General features: G+C 40.2%; 1 protein-coding gene across 8 annotated transcripts in view; it reads right to left on the reverse strand.

Moving 5' to 3' along the window:
* PTK2 (protein tyrosine kinase 2) overlaps positions 1–16,356 on the reverse strand; it is a 165,653-nt gene that overhangs the window by 103,162 nt on the left and 46,135 nt on the right. For all 8 annotated transcript variants that reach the window (XM_075704800.1, XM_075704803.1, XM_075704805.1 and 5 more), the window contains exon 4: positions 11,469–11,556. In XM_075704800.1, coding sequence (XP_075560915.1) covers positions 11,469–11,556 — 88 coding nt within the window. The remainder of the gene's footprint in view (positions 1–11,468; positions 11,557–16,356) is intronic.

The following is a 16,356-nucleotide window of genomic DNA, read 5'->3' on the forward strand; positions in this document are numbered from 1 at the left end:
GAACAGTATCCTATTATGGATAGCAAAGGTAATAAATTGATAGAAGGAATTAATTTTATCTTGCTTTTTTCAGAAACCTATCTGCACACATTCTTCTTTAAATTTCAGTAAGTCTAAAGGGGGGGAGAAAAAAAAAAGGCAGATTCAATTTCTACTCCCAGAATACTAATGAGAACTTCTCTTATCACCTTTAATTTTTCTTGACTATTCTCTTTGAGATGGCATTACATCAATGCATGAACTAATGCTCGTGCAAAGATTAGATAAGAATTTTGCAAAAGGTTCAGCACGACCTGCATAACCTCCTAAGGAAAAAGCCCGAACAAATATTAAATGGAAGAGACACAAGAGATAATTTAATGGTAATTAAGTGTACTGCCACGGGGCAATTTAATAGTTTTCCTACAAGTCTTTTATGTTTCTTCAATTATTACTTTTATTATTATTGTTGTTAATACAGTTAAATGAGAGAAACAAGAATATTTTGTCTGTTTAAGAGAAAAAAGGCCCTATCTTTAAGAGCATAAAGCCTACATACATACAAAGACACAAAAATGAAACTCTGACAAATTTAAAGAATTCTGCCAGGTTTTTTTCTGTTTACTACGAATTCAGAAGAAGTATGTTAAGAGGGAGGATGAATCCTGATCTGTGGGTTTTGGAGATACTGTTGTCTGTGAGCTGGTGTTACACCTGCAGAAGTGCCCTCCTTGGTGGTATGTGCAGACCTCTACTTACGGCTTGGAAGTTCAGTTAACAGTATGCAATGCCTGGAGGAAGGCTGAAGAGTACGTCATCAAGATATATATACTCTTCAAGCAGAGCAAGCACCACTGCTGTTGTTCTGCTCCCCATTTTAATTGTTCAGAATGGGATCTCTCCAAAGGCTAAATCAGAAAAAAATTCTAGGATGCTATTTAATATACCTTTAATTTTACCTAGTTTGTAAGAGAACACTAATTTATATAAACTTGCCACACAAACCTGGTTTTGAAAAAGCCACCCCAAAAAAATCAACCAGCCAAACAAGAAACAGCAAAGCAGCAACCCTTACCGGTTTCCACCAACCCAATGAAGCCTTTAAAGTACTTCTGCTAAACCTGTGTGGCATTACTTCAGTTACACCACATACTAGAGACCAGACGCTCCGGCCATGATAAGACTACGTGAAGCCTGCAGTCATCTCAAATGCTTCACGGTCACAATGTTTTCACAATAAAAAAGCATAAAGATTAACAAGGCCGACAGTTAGATTTACACTAGGATTATGAATTCAATTGTTGTATTGCTAAAAGCCTACATACTTTTTATTTGGTAACAATCAAAATCCCCAAAATATTTTGTCTTAAGTGAATTACTTTGGTTTACATTGCTTGCAATACACTTGCTTCCACTTACTTATCCATTTTGCATTCTAGCAGAATGTGCTTATCTGAACTTTCAGAGAAAAACATATTGGAAAACAGTTTAAAGGAGGATAGAGACAAAAATAATTTCTTGCTGCAAACTGTGGTGTTGATTTCAAGCACCTTTTCCCTCCGATTTTTATTTTTTAAAAATGTTCTAACAAGTTTAAATCAGATTTACAGTCAAGCAGGTATACACTTTGCAGGGGGGCAAGGATTAGTCTATTTGAGTTCCATTAAACATGGTATAATGGAAATGCAAACGACTTCAAGCTTCTGGATGAGTACTACTACAATGGAAGCATTAGAAGAAGTAACTGTACTTGCAGTTGCTGGTTCACAGGCTGGCAAGTAGGAATCAAAGTGCGACCTACGCTTCACATTTGTAGTTAACTTCTTGGTCACGACAGCTACAAACAGTCTACTTACTACAAGGAAGGGATGCAGTATGTGGAAAACGTGAATGCCAAGCACAAACACACCTCTCGGGGGTAGGAAACAGAAGTCTTTTACATGTCCTGATAAAATAAATAGGAAGTGAAACAAAACTGCCACACACCCCTCCAATATATGTTCAATGAATACACGCTTAGAAAGGGCAGTAGTATTTGTGTCAAACAAGAACTTCAAAGTTCAACATAATTCTATGCTACAATGTATTTCTTGACATATTCGTGTCCTGATATTCAGCGAGAATTCACTTTGTTTATTTACCTCCTATTCTCACCAATATTTTTTAGTATTTTTTTCATCGCTATTCTTCATTAGTTAGGCAAAACAAAAATCTCTCTTATGTCTCTAGTCTTCTGAGCATTAAAAGTTCAAAGATACTCTTAAATTATAAGAAAAGAAAGAAGGTGAACACCAAACCATGAACTGATAAGCTTTTTCCACAAGGAAGACAGGCATGTAAACAAAAGCCAGTTTCATTTCTGATAACAGACTTTAAAAATATTTGTTTTTTTACTTGAATGGGCAAATTGCTGATGGTGTAACTTCTAACTTCGCAAAATTTACTAGGAAATAATGGGCACTTTCCTACCTATATAAATGGCTAGCAAATTCCAGATGGTGTAATTTAAAATAAAAATTGCAGACAGAGGAAAGCCCATGTTTGTGAAGATGGAGAAATCAGAGAATAGCCCTACGCTAGCACACATGATTTAAGAAGAAATCTATCACAGGCCTCGTATTTTATATACCAGCTGCTACTTTCAAAAGCCATCTGCTTCATTTTTTTGCACACGATCTTTTCATGCAGCTGCAGTATTTCAGAGAAACGTTCACTCAGGCTGACAAGCCATCTTGCCAGTGCAGTTCATAAAAACACCACGCTGGATTTAAATTTCTTTATTAAGAATGAGAGTAAAATAATTCTGAACTTCATACTGAAAGCTTTCTAGGAGTTTAGGGATTTTAAAAAAAACCCTACTTGCTGTTGTCTTAAAAATATTTTTTTAGGTTTAAATTTTTTTATATCCTTAGATATTACTGAATAAAATTATCAAACTTTGATATTGAGTTTCCTTTTCAAATCGTAACTACTGTGGAAATTCTTTAGCAACAGTACTATCAAACGGTGTCTCAAAAAGGGTGAAACCAATAATTAGCCACTACACTGGCTTTCCCAGCTCATTTAATGTTACCAAGAAATTTCCCACAGGGTAATCTCCAATTTTTCAGGAGGACGGTTTAAAAATAAGCAATCTATTTCTCTTACTTTACCTTCAATGTCTATGACCTACTTACACAACTTAGTCCTTTTTTATTTATTTTTTCTCAAACTGGCATTTCTTTGAAAACCACATTTAAACAGCACTTCAGTGATTAAGTACCCCCTAAAGAGTTAAGTGCATAACCAAAAAATCACCACCACAACATATAAGATAATTAGATAAGCAAACAAAGAAACAAACTGTCTTCTGTACTCCGTTTAGTAAGTAGCATAAGAATTGTAATTATAGCAGTGTAACGAAGCATGGAAAACAAATATTTACATTACATCATTTTCTCCTTATCCATTTGTTCGATCCAGATATTTTTAGCTGGTGTTTTTTGTATTCAGAAATGATGTACTTGTGCTTCGTTAGTGGCATTTATATTAACAAATACAGCCTTCCTCTTGACCTTCCTGTATCTGCAGTAATTATTTATATATTCTCCTTTTTAACAGCTCAGGTGTGCTCTAGCACCTGCTTTTAAACTTGAATTCAAGTTTCTAATACCAGAAGGCATTTTGATGTTTGTTTTTTGTATGTAATAGCTCACTCCCAACCACCACAGAAACTGCTCATCAGGATCTTTGTTTTACACTAACACACAACCCTTCTGGTGACATCGGTCCTACGGAAGTCCAGTGCAATTTTTCCTCTAACTTACCAACTTCGGTAACATGGAAGTCCAGAATACCTCAATATATCCGCTGGAAAAGCTGGTCTTCAGCAACTACTTATGTGACCAAGACAACCAAAGCATACACCACATTTGTTTTCCCCACAATTTCACATTCAAAACGAACAAAGTTGCTGTGTTCCGAGTACTCCTGTTCAGACTGCATTTTGTTCTGCACTTGCAGCAGGTACCACACGCAAGTCCACCACAGTCCACAACACAGCTCTTCCGTGGTACCCTATCAGACATAATTATCTCAAATATTCTGTAATTGGTCTCGTAGCATTAAATGCACCACAGAAATGCTGTAGCAAACCCTGGGACAGACACATCATTAGATGAATGCAGAACAGCCACCCTGTGCAATTGCTTGTATCTGTAATCCCCAAACTCCAAAAGGAGATGGCTCCTCCAACTTCTCACAGCGGAATCCACCCTTGTTTACCAACAGCAGGTTCCTGCAGGACACTGAATTTCTTCACTAAAGAATCGGAATCATCAGCTTGAAAGAATAGGGTCCCAACCCACATTACTATAGCTTCAGAAATCTTACGCAAAATTAACCCTCAAAGATTTGTGCTTCATCTGCTCTGAATGAAGTACCATATGCACAAATGCCCAAAGCATGCTTCTAATGTCATCAGTATTTTTAGGAGCCACCTTAATGATAGTTAATGGTAGTTTTTCAAATATGCACAGGAGGGAAACACATATGTGTTTCCACCCCTATTTACCCATCTGATAATATTAGACTTGTGGAAGATAAGTCTACATTAGGGAAAATTAAGGCTTTGGCCTTTCCCAGTGGCGTTAAAAGCACCGATTCAGTATCAGGATAACATTCATTTGCCATCTGCCCTCAGCTGCTCCTCCTCTTCCGTCTTCCAAGGTCACAGTCTCTGCATTATCTGGAGGTGAACTTTGACATCGCTAACTAATTTTGGAAGCTTCTCTGTTAATAATAAGGGCATTAGAGATGGGGTGGGGGGAAATCAACTTCTGATGAGGCATTGTTAGGGACAGAATGGCTAAAAATGATCCCTTCTGTCCGAGTGGGCTGGTCTCCAGATGTCACTGCAATACACACTGCTGCCTCTCAGATCTTTGACAAAGTAGGGCTGTACTCTCGGGAGCCACAGAGTACTCAACCTACTAAGCATGCCTTCCTACCAGCTAATTTTATACTTCTGACACAGAATTTTGCTTTTCCAGAACAAACGAGTCCAAGCACCAATGTGAGTCAACTATTTTTTTTCTTCTGATGCACGTTACATGCAAGCTAATACACTAATCAGAATAACGTTTTGTTCAAGATTACTAACAAAGACATATCCGTGCCCCAGTACATGGAAACCGGTCCTGAGCATTTTAAATTTATCGTCTTGAAATAAGAGTAATTCACGTATGACTGCAAGAAAGCCCACAAGCACTATTTTCACCACTCTGGTTGACAGGTGGAAATTTGAAATCAAAGCAGCCATTTTTCTTTGCACTGAGCTTGGCTGACTATTTAAGAGGTATTTGGGAATACAAGTATGTTTTACATTCCTGTCATAGAGTACTGCTAACAGAAAGCAGACATTTGACACAGAACATTTGGAAGATACCAAAGTAGCTACACAACGACACAAACAGCAAGATCTACAAGAATGTCAGAATAGTTTTGAGAGTGTAAATCAACTTTCGTAGTTTAAAAATGAGTACTTTATGAGGAATTGTGAATTGCAGCAATTTCAATAATAATTACTTTTACAAGCTGTAAGGAGCAGACAGATGATGTTCAGTTTGATTTATACTTTTATCATTTTAAAAAACTATTTTAAAAAATATCTTTCAAAGCAGCTGCCAATTCTTACATTTATTACCATTTCCCTTTAGGGCACAGTTTATGTGTCAACCATTAACTCTTCCTGAAAGATCTTTTTTTGTTTTATTTTTTGTTTTAAACAGGCTGCCAATATCAGGAACAATGCCAGCTTTTCTCCCTATGTCCTTGATTTTCTTCAAAGCTTTTCCTGTCAAAGTCATGTGCTTTAGGTCTCCTATTTTTATTAGGGTATAAAAGATGTTGTTATTTAATTAGGTTAAAGAGTCTAATTCCCAGCCTGCACTTCAAATTATATCTCATGCACCTAAGCCTTATAAAACTTTAATCATTAAGTTATTACAGTAATTGCCTGGACTTGAAATTTCCTACATGTTGGGGGACAGTGTTACAAAAATAATTTAAATTTGCATGATGCATTTATCTGCCACAATATAAAAGAGAATTTTCATTTAAGGAAACACATTCTAAGTGTTAACAGTTTCTTCACAGGCACTACAGACACAGAGCAAAAAAAGTGCCATTTGTCCAGAAGAAACTTTGCCTCCTCTTTCTTTAGAGAATTTCTTTTTTTTTTTTTTTTTAAAAGAAAACAAGTATTACTTTTTTTTGCCTCTTTTCTTTTTAGAAACAGTTTTCTTATTAAAATGAACCTGCATTGTACTTGTCTGGTGAAACACAGAATCCCTGGCACAGAATTCAGCTCAATTTTTGCACAACATCATTTACCTGCCCTAACTTTGAGATCATCCTCTCTCTGCTTTCAATTCCTTCTCTTGTGCATTACACAAACTTTGGCTCATTTTAGAAAGCAAAAGCAAAACCGAAACATGGTCCAGTCCTATGGTCTCCTTTATTATATATATGTGTGTACACCTCAAAGGCAGCTCTACACTGCAGGCTAAACGAGGCAGCCTAGAGAAAAATTCTACGACTTTTTCCTTGTTCTTCAGGATCCAAAAAAACCCAAAAAGTTTCTTTTAAAGTCTTCTGGCTGAAGCACAAGGGCAGCAACAATGGAACAGCTGATGCCTAAGAGCTGGTTTCCCCCTCACTCTCGTACAGATGCTTATTCCCTTTTCATCACGGGATAAACCATCTCCAATTACCAGAGGCTAACATGTTATTCGAGGATAAATGTGTGCAGGCTCTTGTCCCACAATAAAAGGAAGGCAATTCAAGTAGCTTACGTCTGATTCTCATTATATGAATGTTTTTAAAAGCTGTATTCTATCTTGATGCGAGATATGGCTTTCATTCCTCACTTGGCTATTAAGGGAAAAGAGAGAAGCCTGTCCTCTTTATTTCCACCTCCCAACAGCCTTGTGTCACTGAACAGAGGGAAAGGAAGATACTCGCAATGAATTTCACCATCACTTATTTAAAGCAACTGGAAATGCTCCCAAAAAGTACGAGAAAAATGTGAAGTCTAATTTTCATTACTCGCTAAACTCCAATTTTTAATTCTCCTTTTGTACCCTTATGCTTGTTTTCTCTGAAGTTTTCTTCAAAAATGGTAAAAATTCATATGAAAGATAGATATTCTTTTGAGATTTAGAAAAACAGTCCATGGAACAAAAAACCAAACCAAAACAAAAAAGGTGGTTCGTTACTGATAAAAATGAATACAGTATTTCTACTCAGCAATCTTGTGTACTTCATGTTTAAGGTTTTGGGTATGGGGTTAGAGTTCACTTTGGTTCAGATTTGGGTATAAAATAAATACAACAGGACACAACTGAAGGCTGGCACATAAAACCTATGCAGCAAGCATCTGCCAACTGTGCAGACACCCATGAATCTGGCATTTCCCGATTTTTTTAATACTTTAACCCCGCAATTCAAACAACACTGGGTGGGATCCAATTTGCCTAATTTGGCTGAAACTGTAAGCAGTTGGGCCCAGGGGAATAATAACACAGTCAGTGCAACACCACCACCTAAATGCTCCACTCAACGAAAAGAAAGAGAAGACACCTCTGAAGACCAACCTGTCATCCACCATCTTCGCCACCTTCCAAACAGACCAGTAAAAAACCAGACACAATTCTAGCATTAGTCTGTTGATCAGAGTTCTCAATTGGGATGTAAAATGACATGTCTTGAACACACAACTCCTCCAGTCAAGAGGAACGGCCTAAGCATCAGCCTCCTCCCCATCTCAAGTCTCAAAGCTGAAGCACAGCCTGAAACACAGATGCTTTGACGGACCGCATGGTATCAATATTAGTATGACTAATTCTGACATTACAAACAAGTTGCATGGTTCCCCTCCCTCACTCAGACTCATTTTACTGCTTTGCTGTACAGACTGCAAACCAGGGGCACTCTTACGAAAAGTCTCATTAAGTGCCCTGCTTTTATACTTCCAATTAGAACAGCTTACGCCCACTGCAGATGGCAGAATGACCGTCACTGATGACAAACGGCTGTATGTCAAGCTACAAACAGTTCTGGTCATAGGTTCTTGATTTGCTCAAGACTCCTGAAAATAAAGAATACCCAAGACAAAGAGAGGTCACAGAATCCTTCAAATAGTCAAAATTAACAAGGGGGGGCGGGGGGGAGGGGTGTGCAGATTCCACATATTAAGTCCAAGCTGAGAAGACTTAAATTTTTACAGGGCAATGCACTCATTGAAGAGAATGGGAGTAGTCATGCACATGAAGTTACAAACGTGTGCCAGTTTTCAGTTTAACAGCCTGGTAATTGTAGTTGGGGTTAACTGTATGAATAAACTGCATCTGTTGACAGCGATTAAGGTAACATTCTGTTATCTTTACAAACGTTCTGTGCTTTTCTGGAAGATGGACATCACTTGAGGATTCAGTCTCTTACTCAAACTTTTGGCTTCTTTTTCAACAATACTACTGCTCTGCAACTCAAATTCAAAAAAATAGTTACATTTTCTAAAATACACGGACAATTCACGGGTGACAGAGGTCATGATATTTCTCTTCCTTCTCCGTGAACTTTTTATGTTGCACATTTTTAATAAGTCAGACAACATGTTTTAGATTTTGTCAAGTTAGTAAAAGTTCTCCGCCTCATCTTGAAAGAAAGATTTAGTCATGGGGAGCATCTGGTCCTCAAAATCTTTTTTTCTCATTTATAACACACGAGAGAGCAATGTATTTGACTTTTACATCTACAAAAGCCAATTTGATTACGGAAGTGTTATTCTGTTGGATTTTTTAAAATTCTTTAACTGGGTCCTACATTCATTATCTCCAACATAGTTATTTTTGTGCAGAAAGCTCAAGATATCTATGTATGCACGTATGATTTATGTACATTCTGTTCTTGCCTATACACAACATGATGTGTCTGATTGTGAAGGGTGAGCTGTGGTTAGCAAAAGACGATGTTAAAATGTTGCAGGAATGATAATGAGAGCAGAACAGAACATGAAAAATCATCTTTCCTTGTTTCTCCACATCCCCCTATGTTTTAGGTCTACTTTATGATGCAGCGTTACTGCTTGAATTCTTTTCCTGCCTTCTTTTCTTAAGTCAGTGGGGTTGCCTTAACACTTTACCAGATAAAATAAATTGTCCTGATTTATTCAAGAGGCCAAGTGAGACTCATGGAGCAAAACAGAATCACGGACGGAGAATGACAGCTCTGAAAAGTTGTGCACCTCATCTCCATGACAATGGAGCCCCAAATACCTTGCAGCACCCCAGAATGAAGAACAGTGACTTTTGAAGAACTGGATTTAGAAATACCTCACAGTAAGGTGGACCAAAAAGGGTAAGAGGGGAAAAAAATGGTATGGTGTGCAGAGCAAGGAAACAAGAACCTCTGATTTTCATTTTATGTCAGAACTAGGATTTAGGGCATTGTCGGATACATGCAGCTGTCGTCTTTGCGTATGAGTTCCTGCCGACCTTCATAAGCCTTCTTGCTATTCTGAGCCATTTGTATCTGCTTCTAATGATTTCCATACATTCAGCAAAAACGTGTTTCTTAGAAAATGCTAAAAAATATTCCTTCGATATTTTAAATTCCTTGCTTGAAAGAAATAGTTCTCTGAGGCACAAATGAGAGGATGCTGCAGGCTTCCCACCTCTTGGATAGGTAAATGACGGAGCTCAGGAAATTACTTTGGAGCTCATCACCCACTTTTGCACCATGGAAAACACAAATCTCCTATGTTTAAAGCCAGTATGAAGAAAGTCATTTGCTGCTAAAGTAAAAAGGAACATGGTTTTCTTGTTTCTAGAAGAACCCCTGGCAGTACTAAAAAGTCGCCAAAATCCAGACATTTTAGGGCTGAAACAAGCATATCGCACAGATTAGCTGAACTAGAATGCTATGTCCAGATAAGCACTGCACTAGCATTGTCTCCTCAGAAGTCAACATCATCATATATCAATACAACTTCATCACACATTAAAAACATTAAAAGGCATTTACCTAAGGTAGGAATGTGTGTGTGTACAATAAAGGATAGAAGGCATTTAAAAAATTAGTACGAGCATGTTAATTCTATATTCTGCTTTCAGTTAAGTATTAGACAGAGGGGAGGATTATGTTTTCACCTTTTTAGAAACGTAAAAAGAAAATTTAATCAGAATAACTGGTTCCTGGTTCCTCTCTGCAAACATGTCTGTTCACAAGGGAAGAAGAGTGCCACACTTTGGACCAGCTCCACTTATATCCTGATTTTAGGGGATGTTCCTCAAGAATTATGGTATGCTCCAAGTAACCAGCCTAAGATCAGGATATTTTGAATGTGGTAGAGACACCACAAAAAGAACAGTAGTCCATGGGAATAGTTTTCCTTGGTAGAAGCCTTTGGGGTTTGAGTAACATTATCAGCACTTCATATTGTTGTTCCTTTGACACAACAAAATGCATCAGGTTAAAAAAAAAAAAAAATCCTATTTTAAAACAAAACTCCAGAGCTTTCATGGTGTAGTTCTTGAGCTCTGCCATTTCAGCTGACTTCACAAACCCTCGCCCCCCCATCCCTCATTCCTACCTTATTCCATCTCTATCATGACAATACTCCATAAAACAACTCCTCTAAATAACCTAGATTAAAATTAATCCTCTGTATAGTAGTATAAAGTATTGCTTAAAACTATGACGTAAAAGCACATCTGGTTCACAAACTTGTCACCATTAGCAACACAAACTGTATGTTAAGCACTAATAATATTTCAGCATAGGAATGTAGACATCGCACCATCCAAACACTGGAAAAGACCCACCTAACATGCAGCAAATAGGCAACTTCAGGTTTGCATTTTCACAGCTGCATGGATTCTTAAAAGTTAGGGGATACTGTAACTGTTCTAGTCCAGACTCCTCTAAAAGATACCCCCATGAGACTTTACTTTGAGCTTGCCACTCTAAAAGCAAATTATAATTATTTAAATGAACAAAATGAAGATTTAGGTGCTTAATTTGCAGAAACTTGTACTATTATTCAGTTCTACTAATCAATAAGAGATACTGAAAACAAGAAAATAAGCTAATAATACGAGTGGAAAAAACATTCCATGGTTGTAGTGAAATTGCCCACTTATTTGAGCTTGCAAAAATAAAGAAATTCAGCAATTTAATAAAGTCTGAAAAGACAGTAAGAAGCCAGCTGAACAACAGTAAATTTTATCTGAGTTAAGACAACAACTGCAGAATTACCTTGTCTTTGGAAAATATTCCTCACCACTTCTCAAGGAGAAAGATGCCATCGGTTTCATGCCCTTTCTGCTTTATATACACATCCTTAAATCTTACCAATTTCTGTTTCTACAGTAATATGTTATCTGCATGAACAAAGCCAGAATTTTCCAAATTGATGCCAACAAAAGAAAATGTAGTAGAACTGAACATACCTGCTGATAGAAAAAATTTAGAGTTGGCTTGTCCTCAGTGAACTGGTTTAGAAATCCTTTTGGCAAGTATCGAATTCTCAATTCATATCTGAAAAGCAAGAAAAAAGAGAACTGGTGAGACAAAAATACTAATCGAGATTTCCTTGCAAATAAAAGACATCTTCAAACATTCTTAAAAATAAAGATAAAACTGAAACAAACTCAGAAAACTAAGGGAAAATTTCCTCTTTTGACTACTCAGAGAACTAAACTAGAATGCAGTACCTGACATTTCATAAAGATGTTTATGAAGGACCTTTGTAATAGAAGCAAATATAAAACCCTGCTGCCTTCTCAAAGCTTCAGTGAGGACTGAAGCATCAAGACTTCCAGCAGATAAGCTATCAGGTCCAGATGCATGGAAAGGGAGGCCCCAATTAGGTGAGGACAGCAGATGAGCTGCCATCACCACTGACTTGACCCCCTGGCAACAGCTTTTGTCTTTGGTTATCACAAGCATGGTACTTAAAACACAGATCCCACTGCTCCAAGTAAGAGTGGCAACCAGTGTTACTCACCAGGGAGCCACATCCTGCAGACAAACAAGGGCTTACTCAAGGAACACAACTCTGCTCCTTCTCTGATCAAGTGCTGCAATATTCGCCTCTGAATTGTTCCAAAGGTTTCAAAGGGATTTCTCTGTAAAAAGGTTTCCTACTTCCTTCTTCATCATCAAGATGTGCGCAAAAGCCTAACGAACCAGTTTTCAATGTGACAGTCATATTTTTCAAGTTAACAGTACACGAGAGAGTGAGGGAGATTCAAAATTAGCCTTGATCCATGACCTATACGAAATCTATATCCCTTGTCAAACCCTAAACTTCTGCTTCCAATCCCTAAATTTAGTATTATTGCTTGTCCTGCGGTAACAGCCCACAATGTTTGACACACACTGCGTGCTTCCTCCTCTAACACATTCCTGCAACGAAATTCTGGTAATAAATGTCCTCATCCTTTTGGGTGTGCCAATACATCATATCCTAAGTATAAAACTCTTCACAGCCCCTCCCCAAAATAAGTATATTTAACAATCTACTCATGATGGTAAGAGCAAATATTGCAACATTTCAATCTGTTGGTTTCAGCAGGACAAGACCTTCTTTTCAGCAAGTGATGTGGCTGCCCGTAATCAAGATTTATACGGGGATTTGATAAGAAGTTACTAGCAGTTACTGCTGCTTAGGATTCCAAGGCAAACAGAAGTTGCAGTAGTCTGCTTTGCTTTGAAATCACTGAATACACGTTGTCCTGTTAGAAACCATGAAAATAAGGAAAACATTTAGAAACTGTAAACACATGCGCACACACACTGGATACAAACCAGGAATACTCAGAACGAAGTTCTTCCATAGCATGGCAAGTTTATTCCATAAAGGAAAATGCATGCTAAGTCTCTCGTGAACAGAAAACATGTTCTTAAACTAAAAAGTCTTCACACTGTAGGATATACAAGTGGTGGAGGACACCTGAACTAAGGTAGATTTAGACTAGATATTAGGAAGAAATTCTTTACTGTGAGGGTGGTAAGACACTGGAACCGGCCGCCCAGAGAAGCTGTGGATGCCCCATGACTGGAAGGTCAGGTTGGACGGGGCTTTGAGCAACCTGATCTAGCGAAGGATGTCCCTGCTCACTGCAGGGGGGCTGGACTAGGGGATCCTTAGAGCTCCTTCCAACCCAAACCATTCTTTAATACGACGACATAGACAGGTATAAACAAAAAAAGATTCAAAGTCGCAGTTAAGACAAACCCTCAAAAGTTACTCTAATTCAGAAGGCACAAAGGATCACCTTCTATTGCTGATCAGCATTTACATTTCATGACACATAGCTGATATCTAGTCATTCACTAAAATTTTAGATATAAGCCAAATTGTACCTGCAGGTGTTTAAGTGCTAGGGAGAGAAAGCAGTGCAAGCACGCTGTCCAGAAGCAGAAAAGCAAAGCCTCCCCTGTCGCCTGCTTCTGCCATATCCCCTCAAATTTACCGCTGAACATCACTGCAGAGACTGGTATGGAATAAAACAATCTGTGTAAAAAAAATTACTTCTTTGCATTTTTTGGGGCCCTATAACCCAGTGCATTTTAGTTGTCTTTCTACATTTTAAGATTAAAATCAACACTGCTCTCCGAAAACTGTCCTTATCCATTTCTCATCGTTTCCCATGTGCACTTTCTCCTGCTATTCTCTCCCCATCCTTTATCCGTTTCTATCCAAACTCCTCTCCATGGCAGCAAGTTTCGACATCACCTTCCAAGCCTTGCTGCATGAAACAGTAAGCAGGAAGAAAATAAAAGAGTATTCAAAAGTGAAGATCCAACCTTTGAGCAAAGAAAAGTTGAATGACCCGATACATGAAGGTGACTGGGTAACCAGTTATTCACAGAATCATAGAATAGTTTGGGTTGGAAGGAACCTTTAAAGGTCATCTGGTCAAACCCCCATATTGCATATCTCCTGGTTAATTAAAACACAATTTCATCCTTTCCCATTGGAGCTGCACTTTGCCAGGTCACTGGATGTTGACACAAAATATGGCACCTTTTTTATTATTGTTCTCATTAATCTTTGTGAGGGAGTGGCAAATACATAGCAAAGGTTGACATGCAGCTCGATACTATTAGCATGGCACAAGAGAATTTATGAATCAGTTAAGTCAACTACGGAAAATTCAGGATCTTGCAAACTAACACAGGCCACTTTCCTGGGCACAAAGCTCCAGCTTTACCTGAACAGACTACCAGCACGCAGCGCTGCTGGGGGACAGCTAATGGGTAAGGTGCCTTCAATTATTTCAAAGCAAAGCAAAGTTAGTAAGTGCACCTGCCCTAGGGAGCTGTATCGAGCGCCGGGGTGTCAGCAGCGGGGCTGGGGGCCCCTGTGAGGGGAGGCCGGGGCTGCCCCGGGCCGGACACAGCCGGTCCCAGCCGGCTCCAGCGGCCCCAGCGCAGGACACAGCTGAGCCCCTCAGCCAAGCTGGGGGCGCCGGCAGCGGGGAAAAGAGGTTTCCGAAAGGGCCCGAGGCGGCCCAGGCAGAGGAGGAGGAAGCCAAGGAGGGAGCAGCAGCAGAGGCAGCCCGAGGCCGCAGGAGGAGGAGGGCAGGAGGTGCTGCAGGCCCGGAGCAGGGATCCCCTGCAGCCCTGGAGAGACCCCGCTGGAGCAGAGAGCCAGCCTGCAGCCCGGGGAGGGCCCCAGGCCGCAGCAGGGGGATATTTCCTGCAGGAGCTGCGGCCCTGGAGAGCCCAGGCGGGAGCAGGTTGTCCCTGCAGGACTGCAGCCCGGGGAAGGGCCCGCGCTGGAGCAGGGAGCCGTGGCAGGAGGGAGGAGCGGCCCAGAGGGGCTGCCAGGGGCTGGCCCCAGCCCCCATGGCCGCCCCTGTGCCCCGCGTGGGGAGAGGAGCCGGGAGTGAGGGGGGGGAATGTGGGAATGGGGCAGAGGGAAGTTGTTCCTCTAATTTTGTCTCTGCTTCTCACTACCCAAATTATTCTAATTGGTAAGAAATTTATTTTCCTGAATTTAAGTCTCTCTTGCCTGTGACCCGACTTGGTAAGTGATCTATCTTTGTTCTTGACACACAATTTTTCTCCATCCTTTTTTCTCCCTCTGTCCTGTTGAGGGGAGGGAGTGAGAGGGGCTGGGTGGGGGTCTGGCAGCCAGGCAATGCCAACCCACCACAAGGGTATCAAGTGCCTGAGCAGGCTGGGGGATGAAGGGATGGAGAGCAGCCCTGCCCCGAGAAGGACTTGGGGGTACTGGTGGATGAAAAGCTGGACATGAGGCGGCAATGTGCGCTTGCAGCCCAGAAAGCCAACCGTATCCTGGGCTGCATCAAAAGCAGCGTGGCCAGCAGGTCGAGGGAGGTGATTCTGCCCCTCTACTCTGCTCTGGTGAGACCTCACCTGCAGCACTGCATCCAGCTCTGGGGCCCTCAGCACAAGAAGGACATGGACCTGCTGGAGCAGGTCCAGAGAAGGGCCACCAAAATGATCAGAGGGCTGGAGCACCTCTGCTATGAGGCCAGGCTGAGAGAGTTGGGGTTGTTCAGCCTGGAGAAGAGAAGGCTGCGGGGAGACCTTATTGCGACCTTCCAGTACTTACAGGGGGCCTACAGGAAGGATGGGGACAATCTTTTTAGCAAGGCCTGTAGGGCCAGGACAAGGAGTAATGGTTTTAAACTAAAGGGGGATAGATTTAGACTGGACATAAGGAAGACATTTTTTTACAGCAAGGGTGGTGAAACACTGGCACAGGTTGCCCAGAGAGGTGGTAGATGCCCCATCCCTGGCAACATTCAAGGCCAGGCTGGACGGGGCTCTGAGCAACCTGATGTAGTTGAAGATGTCCCTGCTCACTGCAGGGGGGTTGGGCTAGGTGACCTTTAAAGGTCCCTTCCAACCCAAGCCATTCTATGATTCTATACAATGCTGTAGTGCTAAACCTTGCATAACTCAAAGAAATAAGACAGTATTACCCAATGTGACATAAAACACAGCAGACTCCAGAATACTTATTCCCTGAACAAACTACCACAAACAAATAAGGAAGCAGTTCCAATAATTATAACTCTGATCCTTTTTGGCACCATGATTTAGATGCATTCGGAATTTTCTGATGCTGGACGGAGTTATCTTCATTGCCAGAGAATAAAATAAAACAGAAAAAGGGTATTTGCTTTGATACAGTTAACTAGCACAAATATTCCTAAAGTAAACATACAGTGAAGATGCAGGCAGTCAATAGAAGGCTTCTATCTGACTGTTAGTGCCAATCTTTCTTCTTTGTAGGAAAAAACAAAGTATTAGGTCTTCACTGATTTTTGTTTAAAACAAACAAACAAAAAACCCACC

This window comes from Pelecanus crispus, chromosome 2 (genome assembly GCF_030463565.1).
Source record: "Pelecanus crispus isolate bPelCri1 chromosome 2, bPelCri1.pri, whole genome shotgun sequence".
Classification (NCBI taxonomy): Eukaryota; Metazoa; Chordata; class Aves; order Pelecaniformes; family Pelecanidae; genus Pelecanus; species Pelecanus crispus.